The sequence below is a fragment of the Sceloporus occidentalis genome, unplaced genomic scaffold, assembly GCF_023333645.1.
Source record: "Sceloporus occidentalis isolate IW3139 unplaced genomic scaffold, rSceOcc1.0.p SCAF_14, whole genome shotgun sequence".
Taxonomy (NCBI): domain Eukaryota; kingdom Metazoa; phylum Chordata; class Lepidosauria; order Squamata; family Phrynosomatidae; genus Sceloporus; species Sceloporus occidentalis.
The window spans coordinates 9446722-9467709 of record NW_028316994.1 but is presented as its reverse complement, the minus strand read 5'-3'; the positions used below and the strand labels follow the sequence as shown (position 1 = coordinate 9467709).

The 20988-nt window shown below is 45.7% G+C and overlaps 1 protein-coding gene across 1 annotated transcript; it reads right to left on the bottom strand.

Annotated features, from left to right (window-relative positions):
* Positions 1-360: 360 nt before the first annotated feature.
* Positions 361-20322, bottom strand: RNF40 (ring finger protein 40). The gene is made up of 20 exons (XM_089479630.1): positions 20142-20322; positions 18914-19111; positions 17627-17794; positions 16889-17024; positions 16570-16803; positions 15752-15873; positions 15487-15633; positions 13502-13576; positions 13279-13398; positions 12117-12296; positions 11553-11688; positions 10254-10375; positions 8901-9409; positions 5900-6017; positions 5163-5312; positions 4135-4347; positions 2896-3021; positions 1428-1568; positions 1132-1233; positions 361-1025 (listed from the first exon to the last, which is right to left on the bottom strand). Exons 2-20 carry the CDS (start codon positions 19043-19045, stop codon positions 849-851), a joined length of 3108 nt encoding a protein of 1035 aa, XP_089335756.1. The 5' UTR covers positions 19046-19111; positions 20142-20322; the 3' UTR covers positions 361-848.
* Between the last annotated feature and the right edge of the window lie 666 nt (positions 20323-20988).

The following is a 20988-nucleotide window of genomic DNA, read 5'->3' as shown; positions in this document are numbered from 1 at the left end:
GACTCCTTCTGCATCTCCCTGTTTTAACTAAGCTGTTTTAACCTGTCGTGTTGTTTAATATGCTTTTATCTTGCTTAAATTATTTAGCAATTTTAATCTAGAACTGTTTAGTATACACACACACTTGTTTGCTGCCTTGAGATCTCACAAAAAAAGAATGCATTTGAGAGGCTCCTATCATAGCCTTGCTTCTTTCCTATTCTGTATCATGAAAAGCTTAGATTTTCTGTATTTTAAAAGTTCTTCACAGGCTGTCCAAAGCTGTAAGTTCCTGAACTTGTACATAACTCTAGCATTGCCCCTCTAGACATCATTGTCCCCAGCCTTCCAGTTTCACTAGAACAAAAAGACAGACACAGGTTTCCGAGGAAGAGAGAAAGATCTTGCAGGACCATCTCCAACTTTTACTTCAGAAACACTGAAAGCAATTCTTAAAACAATTAATAAAAGAAGAATGCCCCTCTTCAAAAAGGAGTATCTGGTTGTATGACAGCTGCCTGCAGTGACCTTGTGTCATAAAAGTTTTCAAAATGGCCAGAGAAGAAGGGGGAAAGGCAGCTCAAAGGCAATTTGATGGAAAGAGAGAGCAGGAGGGTAAAATCATTTGGGAAGGAGAGTTATCCAGTGAGCAGACCCCAGAAGCTTTAGGGTACAAAAGAAAGAAGAAAGTAAACTGAGCATCCACTGCAAAGGAAGCCTCACAGAATGGATTTTAAACAGATGAAGAAAGGAGATCCACAGAACAGGTGGGGATTGGTCTCAGATGCACTCAAGAAGGTCTTTAGCCAAGAGGTCCAGGCAGAGTCTGTGAAAGGGATCCCATTGGGTAGAAAATAGGTCCCAGGCGCTCAGCTGATGTAGATGCGATGGAAATCATGGGCTCCAAAGGCCGCATTGCACTTGGGGCATTTCCGCTGGCGAGTGTCATAGCGAGTCTTGACACAATCAAAGCAGAAGACGTGAAAACATTTGGTGAGGACAGCATCCTTCTTGCGGGTGTTGCAGCAAGGGCAGGTGAGCTTGGCCTGGGGAGGAAGACACACAAGGAATGGCTACAACTGCCAGGAATTAGGCTTACCCATTTACCAGCTCACCTCCCACTTTGGCACACCCAACTCTTCTACCACTCACCTTGTACTCCTTGATCTCCTCTTGCAATATCTCATCAGCATCTGCATACACTTCTACCTTGCGCTGTTTCTCCAGTTTGCGTCTCAAGCGAGAGATGTCCTCCTGGAGAAAAGATGCAATTCAGTGAGTCCAAAAGCTGGGCAGTGTGGGAGGGAATGACTCCATACCATCCGCACCATGAGCGCTAGTTACTTTCTATGTGCAAAATACAGTTTTCTAGACATTTCCATCAAGTAGAACATTCTAACAAGTTACTACACATGTTTAAGAAAGGCAGGAGCTTCCTCCCTTTGTACCTGAGCTCTTTTGAGGTTGAAAGACTCTTTTTCCTTAGCTGCCCGGTTCTCAGCCATACAGGTCTGGATTTCTTTCAGCTTACACTGCACATGCTCTAGCTGTACCTTCAGGTCTTCTGCCAACTGTGCAGCCTCCACTGCCTGCAAAGGAAAAAGTAGCAGACTTCTGGAACTATCTTCTCAGGGGCACTAAACTTAAAACAGCTGCCAAATATAACCAACAATGCAGTACAATTTTATTTCAATGTCTGTACATGTATCTCTAATTATGCATACTACAGAAGAACAGAAATTGAGACTGGGTCCTGAATTTAGAACATTAGGAATCTTTGCTTTTATTTCTTTCAGGAAGTTTCTAGCCTCTAAGGCAGGGGTAGGCAACCTTTTTGGGCCGGGGGCCGGGTTGCTGTCCCTCAGGCAACTGGGGGGCCGAAGCCGGGGTGGAGCTTCCACCCTCCGGGGGCGGGGCCGCATGCCGTGGGTGGAGCTTCCACCCTCCAGGGGCAGGGCCGCGTGCCGGGGGTGGAGCTTCCACCCTCTGGGGGTGGGGCCGCATGCCGGGGGTGGAGCTTCCACCCTCTGGGGCGGGGCCACGTGCTGGGGGTGGAGCTTTCACCCTCCGGGGGCCAGGCCTCCCCATCTTTGCAGGCCCCTGACGGGGCCCCAGGCCCTGTCAGAGGCCAGCAAAAAAGCCTCTTGGAGGACCCCAGTGACGGCACCAGGCCTCCTGGAGGCCCGCTGCCGCCGCTGGAGTCCTGTTGGAGGGCGCCACCGATGGCATCGGGCCTCCAGGAGGCCCGATGCCGTCGCCAGGGCCTTTGAACAGGGCTCCGACGGCTTCAGTGGGCCTTCCAGAGGCCCGCTGCCGCCGCCGGAGCCCTCTACGAGGGCGCCTATTCGAGGGCTCCGGCAGCCGCATCGGGCCTCCTGGAGGCCGAAGCCTCTGGGCGCCGCCATTTTGGGCGAACTCTCACGCGACCTCAAACAAGGTCACGCGAGACTTTTGCGCCATTTTGGGCAAAAAAATGGCGGCGCCCAGCACGGCTTTTTGCCGCTCTGGGCACCATTATTTTTTCGCCCGGCAGCGGCGGCGGCGGCGGCAACCGCCCCCGGGGGCCGCAACGAAGGCCTCTGGGGGCCGGATCTGGCCCGCGGGCCGGAGGTTGCCGACCCCTGCTCTAAGGCTATGCAGGCAAACAAGAAGACAATTCCTGAAGGAATTTCAGAAGAAGAGGCACAGGGAGAGAAGAACAGAATTGAATTCCAAGGACTGATGGTTTCTTCCATCATTATCCCCTCTCCTAGTCCCACAACTTGCAAAAGCCGAATTACCTAAAATACATGGAAGTAAATTGAATTTTATCAACAGCAAGACCCATCTTTTTGAAAGAGTTGGTGAAGAATTTCTTTTTTGGAAGCACAAGTTTCCATAGCTTTGCTTGTTTCTATTCCAGATCTGCCTCCTCACCTTCCTCTTGTTGAGCTCCAGGGCCTGGCTGCGCAGAGTGAGCTCCTTCTCAACAGTGCCTAGGTTTCCCTGCAGAACACGCTCCTTCTCCTCCAGTTTTTGCACCACCAACAACTGGGTGTCCACCTAAGCAAGGAAGTGAAAGCCACACAACTAAGTACAGGAAGGCTTTGAAAAGGAAGCTTCTTTTTACAAAGGCATTTAGACACAGATGGCTAGGGATGGGACTGGACATTAACTCTTTAGGATGCTAACAGAAGGTTTACTGGAATCAAAACATGTATTTACATCACAGAAGAGATTAACACTGCCAGTTTGAGGAAAGGGCTTCAGGGGATTCCAAAGTCCCCTCCCAACTTAGTAGGGGAGAGGTTAACTCTTTCTGTTCATGTTTTCAGTGACTCAGCCTAAGTCTTTTAACAGAAGCCTCGAAGAACTGCTCTAATTTGCTTTGGTACAGCAAAATGCTATGTAATTACAGGAAAAAGGGGAACAGAAAGAAGAAGCTATCAAGTAGTTTATAGAAGGTTCAAAATGTTTTTATTTCCTTATAAAAGGGTTGTATGACCTGGTTGTGTCATTTCACATGTGCAAGGGGCCCTGGTGGCTGAGTGGTTAAATGCCTGTACTGCAGCCACTTAACTCACTAACCACAAGGATGTGAGTTCAATACCAGCCAGGGTCTTCGGTTGATTCATAGAATCGTAGAGTTGGAAGAGACCACAAGGGCCATCCAGTCCAACCCCCTGCCATGCAGGAAATCACAATCAAAGCATCCCCGACAGATGGCCATCCAGCCTCTGTTTGAAGACCTCTAAGGAAGATTCAGCCTGGCATCCTTCTGAGATAGCTAAAATGAGTATCCCGCTTGTTGGGGGCAATTACCTTACCCATTGTAAACCACATAGTACATCGGTAAGCAGTATAGAAATGTACTTGCTATTGCATATTACTTTGGATAAACATTTTATCTAGAACTATTTGCTGAAAACACGTTAAATGGCCCCTTTTTTGAGGTCTAGCAACCTGTCCTACTCCTTCTATGTTATTTCTGCCTCTGGTACCAAATTTTCTGTTAAAGAAATAATGCCCAAGAATACATTTACTTCATTAAGTAAGGTATGCCTTTAGATGCAGAAGGATTGTGACTCACCCACAATCGCATGACATTCACCTCTCCCTCCCACAACCCCCACACAAAGCTCTGTATATTCAACAAGCAGAGGGACTCCTCCTCACCTGAGATTTGAGGGCCAGCACCTGTTCTGCCAGCTCATCCTTCTCTTCACGCAGAAGTTTGTGAATCTGATTGGACTTGATACGCTCTGACATCAGCTTGAAGTTAGCATCATCCTTCTCACGCAGCTGCTGGTTCAGTCTCATGTTCTGCTCCTGCATGTCCTCAAAAGCCTGACCTGTCACATCCATTTCGGACAGAAGAGCCTCCTCCTCCTGACCCAAAGAAAAAACACAGGTATTCAGCTTCTCCTTTCTTTTCCCTTACTACTGTTCTTATCATTGTGGATTTATACAGGAACAAGGCCATCTAGGCCTCATCTCCATGATTAGCAATAATCTTCATGGCATGCTCTAATTTTAATCTCACTTTTTTAATATGTTTTCAGCAATGTGTGGTTTTACTTGTGCCTCTTTTTATTCTCTAAGCCAAAGTGAGACCCATTTTTGAGGTAAAGCCAGAATACAAAAAAATAACTGATTGACTGCATGTGTATGGGCTTCTCACAACCATCTGACTGGCCACAAGTGGCTAGAAGGTCACTTATTTATTTCTTCACTTGGATTTATATTGTGCCTTTCTGCCCAAAAAAGAAGAAGTTAAAAATAAAACTCAAATAAAAACAGGTGCTGTAGGCTATATTCCAGAGGAAGGAACTGGCAAAACAACCTCTGAGTATTCCTTGCCTATGAAATCCCAATGAAACTTATAGAGTTGCTGTAAGCTGGCAGGTGACTTGAAGGCACAACCACCCCACCATCTCTATGATAAACATTCTGCATGGGCACCAGTGTAAAGCTCAAACTCTACGGCTATGAAGAGCCCACCAGGCAAACATTTAGGCTCCTACTTTGCAACATTACTTACCATCAGCCTTTTCCAACCTGCTGCCCTCCAGGTATTTTGGGCCACAACTCCAATCATCCCTGATCAGTGGCCATATAGGTTGGGGCTGATGGGTACCACATTTCAAAACATCTGGAGAACACCAGTTAGAGCTAGGCTGACTGGCACCCACAAAGGCTCCTACCTGCTTAGTTGCTGCCAACTTTTTCTGCAGGTGCTCAATTTGCTCCTCAGCCAACTTGATCTTGCGCAAAGCATCTTCATCAGCCATTTTCTTGCTCTCTTTCTTTTCCTTCTCCTCCAGCTCACGGATCCTCACCCTTAGCTCCTCTACCTGCCAAAGCAAGACAAAAAAGAATGGGGTCTCTCCTCATCCCTTCCAAAAATAAAGCCTAAAACCATAATATGTTCCTTCCCAATCCATTAAGCGATACTGCAAATTACAACCCTGCAGGATTATTTAGTTTTAAAAAGCAAAACATGATTTTTTTGGAGGAACTTGAGCAATGCTATGTGAAAAACATCTTCTTCATCTCTCCCTCTCATGTCAACTGGCTCCAAGGTGCACCATGGCTGGCTTTTGTGACCCTAAATTCCTCCACATTCTTTAGACTCCCCTTTTACTGGACACCACAAAATGGAGCAAACTGCCACACCTGGAAATATCAAGGAGCAGCAATTCACCCTTTCAACTAGGATGCAAGGGTCCTGTGCACTGTTCAATATCAGAAATACTTGTTTTACAAAATCAGACACCATTCCAATGTTCTTTTGGCAGTCTATGAGGCTCTCAGAGGGTCCCAACATTTGCCCCTGGACCCACCACAGTTGCCCACCTCTGGCCTAGAACAACGGAGGTGGGGAGTGCAGAAAAATGACAATCTCAGGGAGAAAGGCATCTCTGTGCAGGCCATCCCTCACCTCAGCCTTGGTCTTCTTCTCTGCTGCCATGAGCTGCACCTTGTCCCGTTGCTCTTTGGGGGCTGACTTATACATATCCAAGAGGAGTTTCATTTCCTTCTGACTCTCCTGAGCCTTTCTGGGGAAGGAAGGAAGGAAGGAGTAGCAGCATGGAATAATAATAATAATAATAATAATAATAATAATAATAATTTATTCCCTGCCCCTCCCCAATGCTCAAGGTGGGGTACATATAAAACCATTTAAACACATAAGTTAAAACACATAAACGCAGGACACATTATAATCATCCAACATAAAATTTAAAATATTACAGTTTAAAAATCATAGTTTAAAATCGACTAGGCAGGCCTATCGGAAGAAATAGGTCTTTAATACTTTTTAAAATTCAGACATCATGTTTAGCTGTTGAATCTCTCCTGGCAAGTCATTCCACAGCCTAAGAGCAACTGATGAAAAGGTCGTCTGGGTGACAGTTGCCAGTCCAGTTCTGGTTGGTTGAACTACATGTCACCCAGAGGATCTGAGTGTATAGGGCAGATTACAACAAAGGAGGCAATCCCATAGGTAACCTGGACCCAAACCATGTAGGAATTATGGTAAGACCCCTCTCAGCCCAGAGTGCCAAGATTTCGCTGAATTCCAACCACTGGATTCCAAGCTCTAAGACCTTACTTAAAAAGAACACGGAAGGGGATGATTGCTTGGAGATCCAAGAGACCAGCACTCATTTTATAACAAGAGACATCTAAGTATCAAGGAAATTATTTGAAAGAAGCATACTGGAGTTCTAGTTTGCAATTGTATTTCTGACCTTCTTACAGCAGATGACCTAACCTCAAGTAAGGATCTAAATTAACACTTATTTCATTCTTGCATGAAACTTTCATTCTTTGCAAAAAGCTTGCTACCTGTGGAATGAAATCACAAGAGCTTTTCTGTATTTTAATATGTTTTTTTAATTTTTATTGTACCTATTTTATATGCTGTACACCGCTTTGATCTTAGGAAAAGTGGTCTATAAATCAACAATTTATTATTATTATTATTATTATTATTATTATTATTATTACATTTTGGGACTTTTGTGCAAAAATGCAGCAAAGCAGTAAACAGGTTTTTTTGCAAAGTAAACACTATATTTACAAAAATAGCTCAGTGGTGTTTGTTCTGTTTTGTTTTACAAAAGAAACATTTTCATGTATATCTCCCCCATATGTATAACTTTCACAAAAAAGTCCTAACAAATGAAAAATCTTAGTGACCTGTGGAGGGGAACAGTAAGTATGGACATTTTGAAACACCCTCTCTCATTGAAGGCAAAAACATTTGTGAATATTATTTTACATCCCTGCCTTCAGGACATTTTTCTTGGAACCTGAAAGCATTCCCCTCCTAGTATAAGAATTACCCAGCTTGTAAAGTACATAGGTCAGTTCCAAGAAGGAGTTTGTGAAGACCACAGCTTAGTTCTATGCAACATTATTGAAACTTTAAATAAAATTTACAAATTAAATACCTGGAAATGCCAATTATCAGAGATAGCAGCTGAAGCAGCACTAGGACAAGAATTCCCCAGGGAACTTAACTTATCTGGTTTTCAAGCCAAAGTTTTCCATTTCCCTGCCCAAAAATACTGGCCAAGTTCTCTTGGCACAGAAACTCAACTTTCTGGTGTATAAGACGACTGGGTGTATAAGACGACCCCCAACTTTTCCATTTAAAAGTTAGAGTTTGGCATATATTTGGCATATAAGACTACCCCTCTTCCAACACATGCTAAGGCTAAGAGATGCCTCAGAGAGGGGTGTCTTTTTCCCCTCAGCACACTCGGGCTGCATCCACACTGGAGAAATAACCTGGTTTGGCACCACTTTAACTCTTTTCTGGCTCAAGGCTATGGAATTCTGGGAGCTGGAGTTTGTTGTGGGCCCAGAGTGGACCCCACAACAAACTCCAACTCCCAGAATTCCATAGCCTTGAGCCAGGGCAGTTAAAGCGGTGCCAAACTGGGTTATTTCTCCAGTGTGGATGAAGCCTCCCTTTCCTCCCTTTCTAGTGCAAAATCCTCATTTCGCGCCATTGAGGTGGGTCCTTGCAGCACCACAAAACCCACTCTGGGGTTTAAAAATAAAAGATCCACTCTTTCCCCCTCCTTCCCTATCTCTTGGCTTTCCTTCTATATGAGCGAGTGAGAGAAGGGCCAGAGGAGGATACTTAAAAAAAAAAAGAAAAGAAAGCCAGGCCTCTTTATTTTTTACCCCCTTTCAGGACCTGGCTGAGAAAAAAAGGAGGCTCCCTTCTGGCCCCAACCTCTGTGTTCCATTTGGCTCCGCTTTCCCCATTGCCTTGCACTGCTTTGCCTTTGCTTTGCTTGCAAAATGGTGCAGCTGCAAGCTTTGCATTCCTCTGCTGCTGCTGTGAACCCGAGGAGCATAGGAGCATGAAATGGAGGATGAGATCTGGGGGGGGGGAGGGGGGAAGGAGGAGGAGGAGAACTGTGGCTGCATCCACATTGGAGAAATAAAGAGGTTTGGCAGCGCGTTAACTCTAGGTGTGGCTCTTTGCTATGAAATTCGGGGAGTTGGAGTTTGTTGTGGGGCCCAGAGCAGAGCTCCGCGGCCGTTTTTCAGCTCCCCCCATCATACGCGGTGACCAGTCTAGCTCGGAAGTTTCTGCACCTGGCATATAAGACCCCCCCCCCAACATTTGAGAAGATTTTCCAGGGTTAGAAAGTCATCTTATAAGCCAGAAAATACAGTACCAAAACTCCACAGCAGCACTTTTCAGGCTGGAAAAAAAAAGCTTCACAGCAAAGGCTTATCTCCTTTTCGGTCTAAAATACCAACACCCTGTTCACCAAAATCCTCAATGCCTTCCTAAATTTGGGGCCCAAATGCCAGGCCACCCTTAGCTACTAACACTCTCACCCTTTAGCCAGTCCACTCTCTAGGGAACATTTCTCCTCTCACAACTTCCAAGACTCCTCCACAACACTCACTTGAGTTCAGCCCGCAGCTGTTTGAGCAGATCCGAATCCTTTTTCTTGGCATCCTCACTGCCTCCACTACCCTTCTGCTTATCCCGGTCCCTTGAGGAAGAGGATGATGATGTGGAGGATGAAGAGGAGGCCTCCTTCTCACGATCCCGGGACCTATCACGGTCTCCACCCCGGTCTCCACCTCGCCCCTTGGACCGTTCAGGCTCCTTGGCTCGCAGAGGTGGGGGCAGCTGTGGAGCAGGTGGCTGAGAGGTAGGGGGGTCCTCTTCCTCCTTTTTCACCCCCTCATGGCTCCCAGGTAGCTGAGGAGTTGCCACTGCCTCCTCCTTGGGCTCCTTCTTGATTTGAACCTCCTTGGGCTCCTTCTTGATTTCGGGAGGGGCTGTCCCTTCCTCCTCTTTCACCGTAGCTAACCCTGGGGGGCCTACCGACCCCCCAGGGTCTTCACTCCCTGCTGGAGGGGGCGCCGCTGCCACACTAGAATGAAAGCCACTCTGCTGCATCCGAACCTGAGGAAAGAAAGGATATGGACTGCAACTTTCCTTCACAGCACTCACATAACTACACACTCATTTCCAACAAGACTAAGGGGTGAAAAACTAGATATGTTTATACTGTTTAGAAGACTATGGGATATTTTTCTGGTAGGAACCATAAATGTGGGGAGCCCTAGCTGCAGAAAGGAGTAGCATGAAGAAGCAAACTGGAGGATTACACAAGGCAATGTGAGTGCCCATGATTTAAATTACTACACTCTCAAGTATGCCATTCATTGGCTGGCGCTATGTTAGTGGCATACATGGGTGGAAGTCAACCTTATGCCCATGTATGTCTTTTTTTGTTGATGCAAATGTTGGTATTCCATTCCATTCCTCTTATCCAATGACCAAAGCACACACTCCCATATTTACTTACTCTTCCATCACAATCATTCTGTGCCTAGTGAATAGAAGAAAGGGGATCACCTATGACCTCGTAACCAGATATAAAGTGATTACATCTTCTGTTGAGACCTCTGGGGACTTCTGCTGAGACCTCTAGCAGACCTCAACAGATGATGTAACCCTTATGCACTGGGTTACAGGGACATAGCTGGATACTTCTTTGGTCTCTTTCCACTCTCCACTAGCCACAGAATGGTGTGTGTGTGTAGAGACTACAGTAAATCTGGGGTTAGTAAATTACCAGCTGTAGCACAGTTCAGCATGCATTACTACAAAACACTGAGCCCCATAGGATACTGGCCATTATGTGTTTTTAATCAAAGCTGAATAATATACTTTCCCAGAATTAATTTCAGCTGAAAACCTTAAGAAAAAGACTTCCTGGAGTCTCTCTCCATCCTAGACCCACCTTGTTGATCTCTGCCTGCACCTCCCGGAGCTTACGCTTATAGCGCTGCACATCACCCTTCAGCTGATGGTTGTGGTTCTGGAGGCTGCTGATCAGGTGACGCATTTCTCGGTTGATGGGACCTAAGATTCAAAGTTGAGAGAGAGAGAAAAGGGGAGGGGAGAGGGAGATGTGCAAGAATTTAGCATGGTTCTAACACAAAAAAAACATGAATCCACCATAAACTGGATAACCAGAATATTGCAAGCTCTCACAAGCATGGTGAGTGAGATGAATGCAGCCCACGGTAGCGCTGTAGCATTCGCAGAAACACAAAATATAGAGCTGGAAACAACCACAAGGGTCATCTAGTCTAATCCAGTGCCAGGCAGAAATACACAACTAAAGCACCCCTGAAAGATGGCCATCCAACCTCTGTATAAACATGGAGAGTCCACCCTCCAATGGAATCTGTTCCACTGTTGAACAGTTCTTTCAGTTTTTTAAAAAGTTATTTCTAATTCTTAGGTGGACTCTCTCTCTTTTTATAAATTTGAATTAAAAGATACAAAAAAAATTGAATCATATGTTCTGGAACAGCAAAAAATAAGCTTGCTCCATCTTCTACGTGACATTCCTTCATATATTTAAAGATAACTATCATATCACTTCTCTTAGTTTTCTCCAAGCTAAAACATAACCAGCTCCCTAAGTCATTCCTCATAAGGCTTGGTTTCCAGAACTTTGGGGGGGGGGGGGGAACTATGTGTATATACTATGTATACTATGGCAATCAGCTTCAGACTTTGGACAATTCACCTTTTTGAACTACAGTTTCTGGACTCACCTTTTCAAGGAGACTAGGAACTGTCACATTTAGGCTGAGATTCTACCTGTGTTCATAGCTCCACAAATTCAGTTTTGTGTCCTCCCAAAGGCCTGCAGCTTTCTCGCCCTGGGAGGGATCTCTGTTGCATCATTTACTGGTGAGGAAAGGAGTGGGGTGATTTAGATAATAGAGAAGCAGTTCGTCTTAACGGCTGCTGGGCAGTGGGAGATGTCTGGATGGAATGCAAAGCCAAGGAATTGTGCTCGATCAAAAAAGGGACCTATGTATGCGTACGTCACAAAGGATGCCACAGCCTTTGTGTGGTTAGCTTGTCTACTGCTTAAGTGCATGCCTATGATGGGCCATCACCTCATCTCAAAGACACAGAGAAAGAGGAGACTTTGCCCAGAATAGGTATATGTATGGGGGTGAGGAAAAACTCACCTGTATTTTTACCATCAAGACACAACAAGAGGGAGGTGCCATCTCACCTGCTTGCTCATTGGCAGCCAAGTTCTGCTCAAATTCAATGCGCAGCATTTCATACTCCTTGCGCACCTGAGCCAGCGTGTCCTCCAGTTGGATCACCTCTGTCCGCAGCTTCTTCTGAAGGTTCAGCTCATCACTCTATTGCCAAAAAGAGAGAGAGAAATATCACCAATAAGGAGCTAGTCATCAGACGTTTCTTTCTCCTTTGTAGAATCTAAGGAACTATTTTATTTGTAATATTTATATCCTGCTTTTCCTTCTATGATTTCAAGATGGCAACATATGGCTCTCTTCCTCTCCCCTTTATCCTCACAGCAACTCAGCAAGGTGGGTCAAGTGAGGAGAAAGGGAGAGAGAGAGAGAGAAAGAGCATGCAATTATCCCAAGGACACCCTGTGAGTTTCATCAGAACTAGAACTGAGAATTTTTAAGTCCTTATCCAGCACTCTACAAGTTTTGAAATAAAAATATCCTGGTCTTATCTCAATGCTGTATCACAATAAATACACTTCCAACCTCATAAAGTGAAAGCCACAAGCACACATATGCATTCTTGGTTCCCTCACCTCCATGTGCTCAATGTGGCGCAGATGGCTATTCTTGGTGGTGAGCAGAAGGGCCCGGGCCTCATCCAGCTGCGTTTTCACCTGCAGACTCTCATTATAGAGCAGCGAGAACTGAGACTGCAGCACCTTGTACTCCAGTGTCTCCTTCACTGCTTCCTCAGGCAAGCTCCGTAGTGCCACCTGAGAGACAAACACACCAATTAGAATTAGCAACTTGTGTCCAATCATAGCCACTAGTCCCAAGTCAGTGTCCCTCCACACACTGGCTTGAATTTTATTGGATGGCAACGCCCCCTGAAGAAACTTGCTAAGAAAACCCTGTGATAAGTTCACCTTAGAGTCATCCTACAGCAACAAGATCCAAGTAGAACCACTGAATCAATTACTGAATAGTGAGTCAACATGTAGGTAAATCTAAGTGACTCAATAGGTTGATACTCTAGGTAAGACGAACAATAGGATGCTGTTAGCTAGCCAGGAGCTTGTGCCAAATGCACACATAAAATTACGGCAGCCAACATATCCAACTCTATCTGTAAACCCCAACTAAAGAAATGTCTTGTTTTGCTTACTTTTGAAAAACTTAACATGCTGTGTGTATCAATGCATAAAATGAGAAATGAAACTATTTATATTGTCACAGGACACAATAGAAAGATCCCATATCTGGAAAGACACTGCCTCCGTGATTCTGGTCAAATAGAATTGGTAGAACATGCACTTTTCCAGACTCTGGCAGCTTCGCAAGGGAATTATGTAAATAATACCATAAGTGAAGTCTGAGACACCAGAGAGATGAGCCACAAATCCCACTGAACAAAAATGGATTGTATTCTATTTTTGTATTGGTTTCCATGCTGAACTTCCTCCCATGTAAACAGAGCACTATGTCTACGTCTACAGAACCAATTCAAATGGGTACACACCACAGATCAGATCTCTTCTGGGGCACCTGGAAATCTTTATGAATTGGAGTTCCCAAAATTCCCTAGCCAGCATGTCAATTGGCTATGCTGGCTGAGAAGATTCTGAGCATCACAGAGGGAAAAGTTAGTTTCAAGTTCTGGGCATTGCCCATCCCTTCATTGGCCATGTCCACTTCTTCCTCTAGAGGACACCATTTCCACATCTTTGGCAAGGCAGCCCCATCTACCATCACTACCTTGAGCTTTTCATTGGTCCTAACAGCCTGTTGCATTTCGTGCTGCAGTTTCTCCAGCTCCGCCATACGACTATTGGCCAGTTCTTGGTTCTCTTCCAGCTCTGCATTCAACATCTCAAACTGCAAACCCAAAATGAGTCAGTGAGATAATGGCAAGGGGTGCACCAAACCCCATGAGATCTCAATGTCTCCATTTACTCTCCAGCCATTTTCTCCCGCTTACCTTTTGCATGCTAAGTGTGATCTGCCCTCCCTGAAACCCGCCAGAACTGCCAGATGCATAATAACCAGAATTTAGCTGCCAAAGAATTAGAGAGAGATGTTTAGAACTTTCTAGACCACAAATATATTTTTCTGAACATTTTCAATATATAGCTAAACAGGTTCTTCACCACAAAACAGGCCACAACGACAAAGGCTAATTGGCCTTCAACAGCAGAAAGGCAGGTAAGAAATGCAAAAGTATTTCAGTTTATCTAAATATACCTTATCATGAAGGAGAAGGGAAGCATCCCTGTCATGTCACACCCAGACCTCCATTTACCTGAATCTCAAGTATTTTAAAATCTCTAGAGCAGAAGAGGGCAAAGTGCAGCTGATGGCCTCGTGTGGTCCCTCAATGCTCTTTTTGCATCCCACAGGCCTCCAGGGTCCACCTGAGCCGCTGGATCAAAAAACAAATTTTCTGCATAAATGGTCTTTTTCTGCTCCTGTAGGCCATCAGGACCAGCAAAATGAGGATTAAACAGGGCCTCACAAAAGTTGTTTGTTTGTTTGTTTGTTTTTAAAATACCAGAAAAGAACTTTCATAAAAGAACATAGCTACTTAGGCTATGAGTTGACAGAGAGAAAGAAAGAGAGAGAGGCAGAGACAGAAAGAGACAGAGATGAGGGAGACATTTCCATGCCTGGGGTGACCTGAGTGGGGCCTTTGGGCCACAATTAGGCCCTTAGACGTTTTAGAGGTTGTCCACTCTTGTTCTACAGCTGTTGAAAGAACAGTCCTTAGTTGGTACCATGAGACTAGAACCAAAACTAAGGAGACCCTGCATTATGTTCTCACTGCAGCAGCCAATCTCACTCTATGAATGGAGGCAATCCTGAGCAGGCCTCCATTCCCATAATTTAAGTGGCAGGTGATGAGGAGAAAACATAATCCCCCTTTCAAATTTATCTTCCTGGGTGGATTAAAGCTCAGTACTAATATGTGGCTTGCTTTTGTCCTTGCAGCTCATGGACTGGTTCAATTCCCAAGCAATCAAAACTGAATTTTTTAAAAAGAAGGTTTTTCAGCTCTGTAGCTGCCCTGGCCAAAGAACATCATGGCCACCATGCTCTGTGAATCCCAGATACAAGGAAGAGGTTACAGTTATACCACATGTACTACACATTTCTCGCTCTTTCTGCCTTACTGTGAAATTGTATATACAGTGCTGTGTAAATTTACAGCACTATATAAACAAAGCTTAATAATAATACTGCTAGAAAACCGCTTATCCATTAGTTACATGATAAAAATAGCAGAAAGTATTTATTTAGTTACTGAATTAATTTTTATATCACTTTTCTCCCAATATGGGACCTATGGTGGCTTATAAGGCTATACAGTTAAATATCTGGTGATAAAAAAGAGCAATTACACTATCATATTAAAACACCCATAATTTAAAACAGTATGAAATCATTTAAAAACACAACGATCTGAATAAAAGTATATTAAAAGACTGTTCTGCACTACAGCCTTCATTCTTCTCCAAAAAGGGGGGGGGGGGGAGGAAGGAGAATGTAACAACAGAGCTTGGAAAGTTCTTTTAGGGACTACAATTCCCAGACCCTGTTGGCTAGCATGCTGGTCATAGGAGTCTGGAGCTGCATCTGCACTACAGAAATAATGCAGTTTGACACCCACTTCAATTGTCATTGCTCAATGCTACAGAATTCTGGGATGTGTAGTTCTGTCAGCTATTTAACATTTTCTGTCAGAGAGCTCTGACAACAAACTACAAATCTCAAAATTCCATAGCATTGAGCCATGGCAGTTAATGTGCTGCCAAATTGGATTACTTCTGCAGTGCAGATGCAGCCTGGGAGTCATAGTCCCCAAAGTAACCTCCCTCAAGTGCCATGCAAGAGCCATTTTTAGCAAGATGAGAGCTTTATGTGGGTGGGATTGGGAGAGGTCAAGAGCCACTCGAAGCCTTGGCTTGCCTGCTCCAGCGCCTCAGCCAGGTGCTTGTTCAGCTTCTGCTCCCGCTTGCGCAGTTTCTCAATGTCCCACTGCAAGTCCTCAATTGTCGTTTCCATCTCCAGCACTTTGGTCTCTGATGAGGTCACCTTGTCCTGCAGCTCTGTATACTGAGCAGGTAGGAGTAGAGGAGAGATGGATAAATATGACAGACATCAGAGAAGCTTCTCCTTCCATGTCAGCAACACCCACATACAGACCCTGCTGGTCTCTGAGCAAAGCACCTACCTCCAGGGAGATCTTATGGTGCTTCTCCTGCAGCTGGGTAGTGAGGTCCTGAAGATGTCGGTTCTCTCTCGTCAGGTCCTTGTTGAGAGCCTTCACTGCTTCTTCCAGCTGATCAAACTCCACTGGAAGGGGCGGGGGGGGGGGGGGAGAGAGGAAAAAGAAATCACCTGAGAACTTACAAAATGGTTACCTTTTTAAAAAAATCCTTCCCATCTCAACTACTATGAAAACAAAAACTGTCTTTCTGCTACTCTTTCTTTATTCAGCTACTCTTTCTCAAGGATTCAAGAAACACTGTATCTCAGATTTCCCTTCCACACCTAATGTGTAACACAGATCCTCACATGGCATGACACAAAAGATGTTAACAATTTGTCAAACTGTTTAGTGTAGCGTACTGTTTTTATGGCCCAGTACATACAGGCCTTTGCAATGCCCTCATCACATGTTAGGGTTGCCTGGGGGCAGAGCACCCTCACACCCCACAACCCTAGCACATGGCGAGGGCGTAACAATGGTGACACCCTGTTTACACAGGCACCGCCATAGTTATGTATGTAACGAGTGTGCAGTGGCACACTTGTTATGCCGCCACCGCTTGAAAAGAACCCGCTTCCGTGGGTTCTTTTTCTACCAGCGGAAAGCTATGTGCTGGCTTCCCTCCAGCAGAAAAACAGGCACCGAGAGGCCACCCTTTTGGGGCAGTCTGTACCACGCCAATGTTTCAAACTGGTTAAACTGATTTTTTCTGTCAGCCACCCTAAGGTCCCTAGATATAGGGCAAAAAATAAGTATAACAAAATGGTGCCTTTCCTCACCACGGGCATGGATTTTCTGGCAGAGTTCCTCAGTGCGCCGATGGATCTTGTCAGAAACTTCCACAATGCGGGAGACGGCAGCTTTAGAGAACTCCATGCGCTCTTGAAGCTGCAACTCAATCTCTTCGCTGCTGCTGCTGGCCAAGGTAGCCAGGAAGGAAAGTGATGGCTCATTCAGTACAAGGTCCACACTCTTCCAAAGGGCAGGAGGAGTAATGGGGGACAGGACACCTTCTGCAGAGACCAGAAGAACTAGGTCAGTATCGGCTCCACTTTTCCATTTTGATCACAATTCATCAACACAGAAAGTTGGGCTCACCTCTCCTTTCCAATCCCTCTTGTCCCAGGGTAGCGGGATCTAGCTCTCCTCCTGCAGACTCCAACTTGTGCTCTTCTTGAGTCTGCTCACAACCTCCATCATAACGTCTCAGTAGCACTTGCACTGTCTCATCCAGCTGAAGCAATGAGGAGGACCAAGGAATTGAAAAGAAGTATGAGGGATGAATCAGCAAGCATCATGTAATAGTTTGAGCTTTAGACAATGACTCTGGAGACCAGAGTTCAAATCCCTGCTTGGCCATAAAAAACCACTGAGTAACCTTGGGCATGTCATACTCTCTCAGCCTCAGAGGAAGGCAAACACAAACTACCACTGAACAAATCTTGTCAAGAAAACCCTGTGATATGTTCGCTATATGTTGGAAGCAACTTGAAGGCATACAACAACAGGGTATGAATGAAGATGTTCTAAATCACAAAGGAAGTCTTGGAATAGCCATATGCCCCCTTATGAATACCTGAGCATAGTGATATCACCCCTAATAAATACATCAACTAAGATCAAAACAAACTTTGCAGATTAAATCTATTATGATACGGCTATTAATAAAGAAGTGTAACGGAACAACGCAGAGAAGCTACATTTCTTGGACACCAGAAAAATTGCTCTCCTCTCGGCCTGACCCCAAGATTTCATCAGGCACTGAAATACTTGTGCCTGGAACCTGAAGGATTAGAAACTTCACATAGAAGAAAAGACTCAGGAGGGCACACTGACCTGCTTCCAGTATCGGTTGACAATCAAGAGAGTGGCATCATCGGTAGCCTGCCTCTTCTCCAGCTTCTCTATGCGCTCACGCAGTTCATCCTCAAAGGCCTGCCGCTGCTCCAAGCGCTCAGCTAACTTCTTGTTCTTGAACTGAAGCACCTTGAGGTCCATCTCCTCCTGCATTTAAGATCCCCACATATGAAAATCTAGTCCACAATGTAACTCTCTTTTCTGCCAGACATTCTACATGTTGATGTAAAGTTGAAGTTAACACTACACCTGAACAGGAGTCGCAATCCAAAAATATAAAGAGGGCCTGCTCTAATTTTTTGAAATATGACTCCCATAGTTCCTTAACACTGATCATGACAGAGGTTTTAGGGAAAAAATATCTGGAAAGTCAGCGTTTCCCATCCCTGCTCTAAGCATAATTTTATATCCTGGGTTCTTCTGCGTCTGCCACTGCCTTAAGTGCTACAGCTCAATGTTAGGCAATTCTGGGATCTGTAGTTTTATGCCATCATTCTTCACAATTGGATATGCTGGCTAGGGCTGGTAAGAGTAGCAGTTCAGCATCATCTAGAAAGCAGTGTGATTCCCTCCAAGATATATGGCAATTGTTTTTTTTTAAAAAAAATTAAGAATGAAACATTGGGAATTTGTTTCAGTAGTTATCATAAAATCATAGAGTTGGAAGAGACCACAAGGGCCATCCAGTCCAACACCCTTCTGCCACAAAGGAAGACACAACCCAACACTCCTGACAGGTGGCCATCCAGCCTCCGCTTAAAAACCTCCAAAGGAGACTGAGGCAGCAGAGTCTTCCACTGATGAACAGCTCTGACCGCCAGGAAGTTCCTCTTAGAACTGAGGTGGAATCTTTTTTCCTGTAGCTTGAATCCATGTCCTAGCCTCTGAAGCAGCAAAAAATAAGCTTGCTCCTTCTTAAATATGAGATCCTTTCAAATATTTAAACACGGCTTTCTCTTTCCAGGCTAAACATACCCAGCTCCCCAAGTCTCTCCTCATGAGGCATGGCTGCCAAACCTTTCACCTCTAAAGACGCACCTGCTTGTCAACATCCCTCCTGAATTGTGATGCTCAAAACTGAATGAAGCATTCCAGGGGAAATCCCACCTTTCTCCCGAAGTAGAGATGCTACAGGCTTTTAAAAATACAATCAAGTCTGTTGAAGAATGATGGCACCTGCAGTCCACTAATATAGGGCCATATAATTGTCAGCCCTGCCATAGACTTTGCCACCTTCCACTCTTCACCCCACTCCCAGATGCTCACCGTGGAAGAGATGCCTCCCAGCCGGATCGGTTCAATCAGAGTTGTGGTGGTCTTCTCCTCCCTGTTGGCTTTCTTCTCAGGGGGTCCTGAGCCTCCATCCCCAGCTGCCCGCTTACTTGTAGCCCCCGACATGGTGGCTTTGAGCAAGGGGCAGGAACCAGAGGAATCAGCCAACCAGCCAAGGGCTCAGCTCTTCAACTGAAAGGATAATAAAGAGAGAGAGAATTATTTGCCATCACAAGCAAGCAAACCAGTGCAACGGAGAGCAGTTTAATACAGCAGCGCCAAAGCTAAGCACGGCTTTCTAAATATCTGATCAAAGTTGCAGAAAGACGGCGGTAGCATAAAAGACAAAAAGGAAATGGACAACGCAGAGAGTAACTGCCATGGTTCTATTCTATGGAATCCTGGGGTTTGTAGTTTGCTGTAGCTGCAGAGCTCTCTGACAGAGAAGGCTCAATGTCACACAAAACTACAGTTCCCAGGATTCCCCAGCATTGAGCCAGGGCAGTTAAAGCGGTGCCAAAGTGGATTGTTTCTGAGGTGTGTTTTGGTCCTGCGGGAATAATCAGGTTTCACGCCCCTTGACTGCCATGGCTCAATGCTAGGGAATACTGGGATATGGAGTTCTGTGAGACATTTTGCCTTCTCTATCCACATGCTCTGGGGCGACAACAAACTACAGTCCCCAGAATCCCACAGCACTGGGCTGAGGCAGTTAAAGCGGCGTCAAAGCAGGTTATTTCTAGAGCTTAGATATACCCTTGGTCTCCTTCCTCAGGTGGACCAAGGCTGAATACGCACTGCAGAAATAATCCAGTCTGACACCACTTTAATTGCCCTGGCTCCATGCTCCTGAATTCTGGGCTTTGTGCTTTGCTGAGACATCTAGCCTTCTGCGTCAGAGAGCTCTGCGGCTACAACAAAACAACTTGTCCCAGAATTCCACAGCATCAGCAATACGCCAGACCAAGCACATTTCGATACCCTTTTCCGACGTACGAAGCCAGTGGTCGCCGCCAACTGCGCCTTTAAGAGATTTTTTGGGACTTCAGTTCCCAGAAGCCTCAGCCATGATGGCCAATGGCCTGGGATTCTGGGAGTTGGAGTCCAAAGTCCCTTAAAGGGCACAGTTCGGGGGAACCACTGTCCTAAGCGGTTTACAAATGAGACGGGTTGCAGAAGCAGGTAAAGGGCGTTGCGGACGCGGTCCCTTCTGGAGGCCCACCTTCCCGGCCTCCCAGAGGCCCCCAACCGCTGCGCCTTCCTCGTCTTCCCCTCCATTCGACGCTCAGGTTCAGGAGCCCCAGCGCAGCCACTGCGCATGCTCCAAAGTAGCCGCCCCTGCCTGGCCTCCGCTTTCCAGACCGGACCCAGCCTCTCTGTCTCCCTCGTCCCGCCCACTCGGGGCACGCATGCGCACACGCCCCTCCCCTTTTCAACGAGGAAATGTAAACGCTTTTCCTATTGGTCCGAAGCTGAACGGGGCCGGGAAAAGAAATGGAAGCGTTAACGCGATTGGCTGAACCGCGCGTCTTGTCAACGCCTGTGATTGGGTCGCATTTCTGCGGTTGCCTCCCCCACTTCGGACCATAGAGATAGGAAAAAGTATAGAATGTGTTCCGGTCGTGGTTTGGTCAACTAGGCTGCGTTTTGTTTTATTAGCCTACTTGTCGCCTGTTATATTTGTATATTTAATGTGAAATAAATACGTTTTTTAAAAAAAGAAGGGGGAAATCTCTTTCCTGGCCGCCCGCAGAGAACGCCATGTTTCCACTTTCTCCCTTGTGGCATTCTATACGAAACGCTCTTTCTTTTTCCCCGCCCACTGAAGAAGTCCGTCTGTGATTGGCTAAGCCTTTGCTCGCTCTTGCCCGCCCCCCAAAAAGGATGTCTGTGATTGGCTGAGTCTTCTTTCACTCTTCTCCCTCCCCCAAGAGAACGACTATGACTGGCTACGGCTTCCTTCACTCCGCCGCTTCTACAAAGGGAGCGCCTGTGATTGGCTGAGCCTTCTTTCACTCTTCCTCATCTTCCCAAATGAGCGTCTGCGATTGGCTAAATGTTTCTTCCTC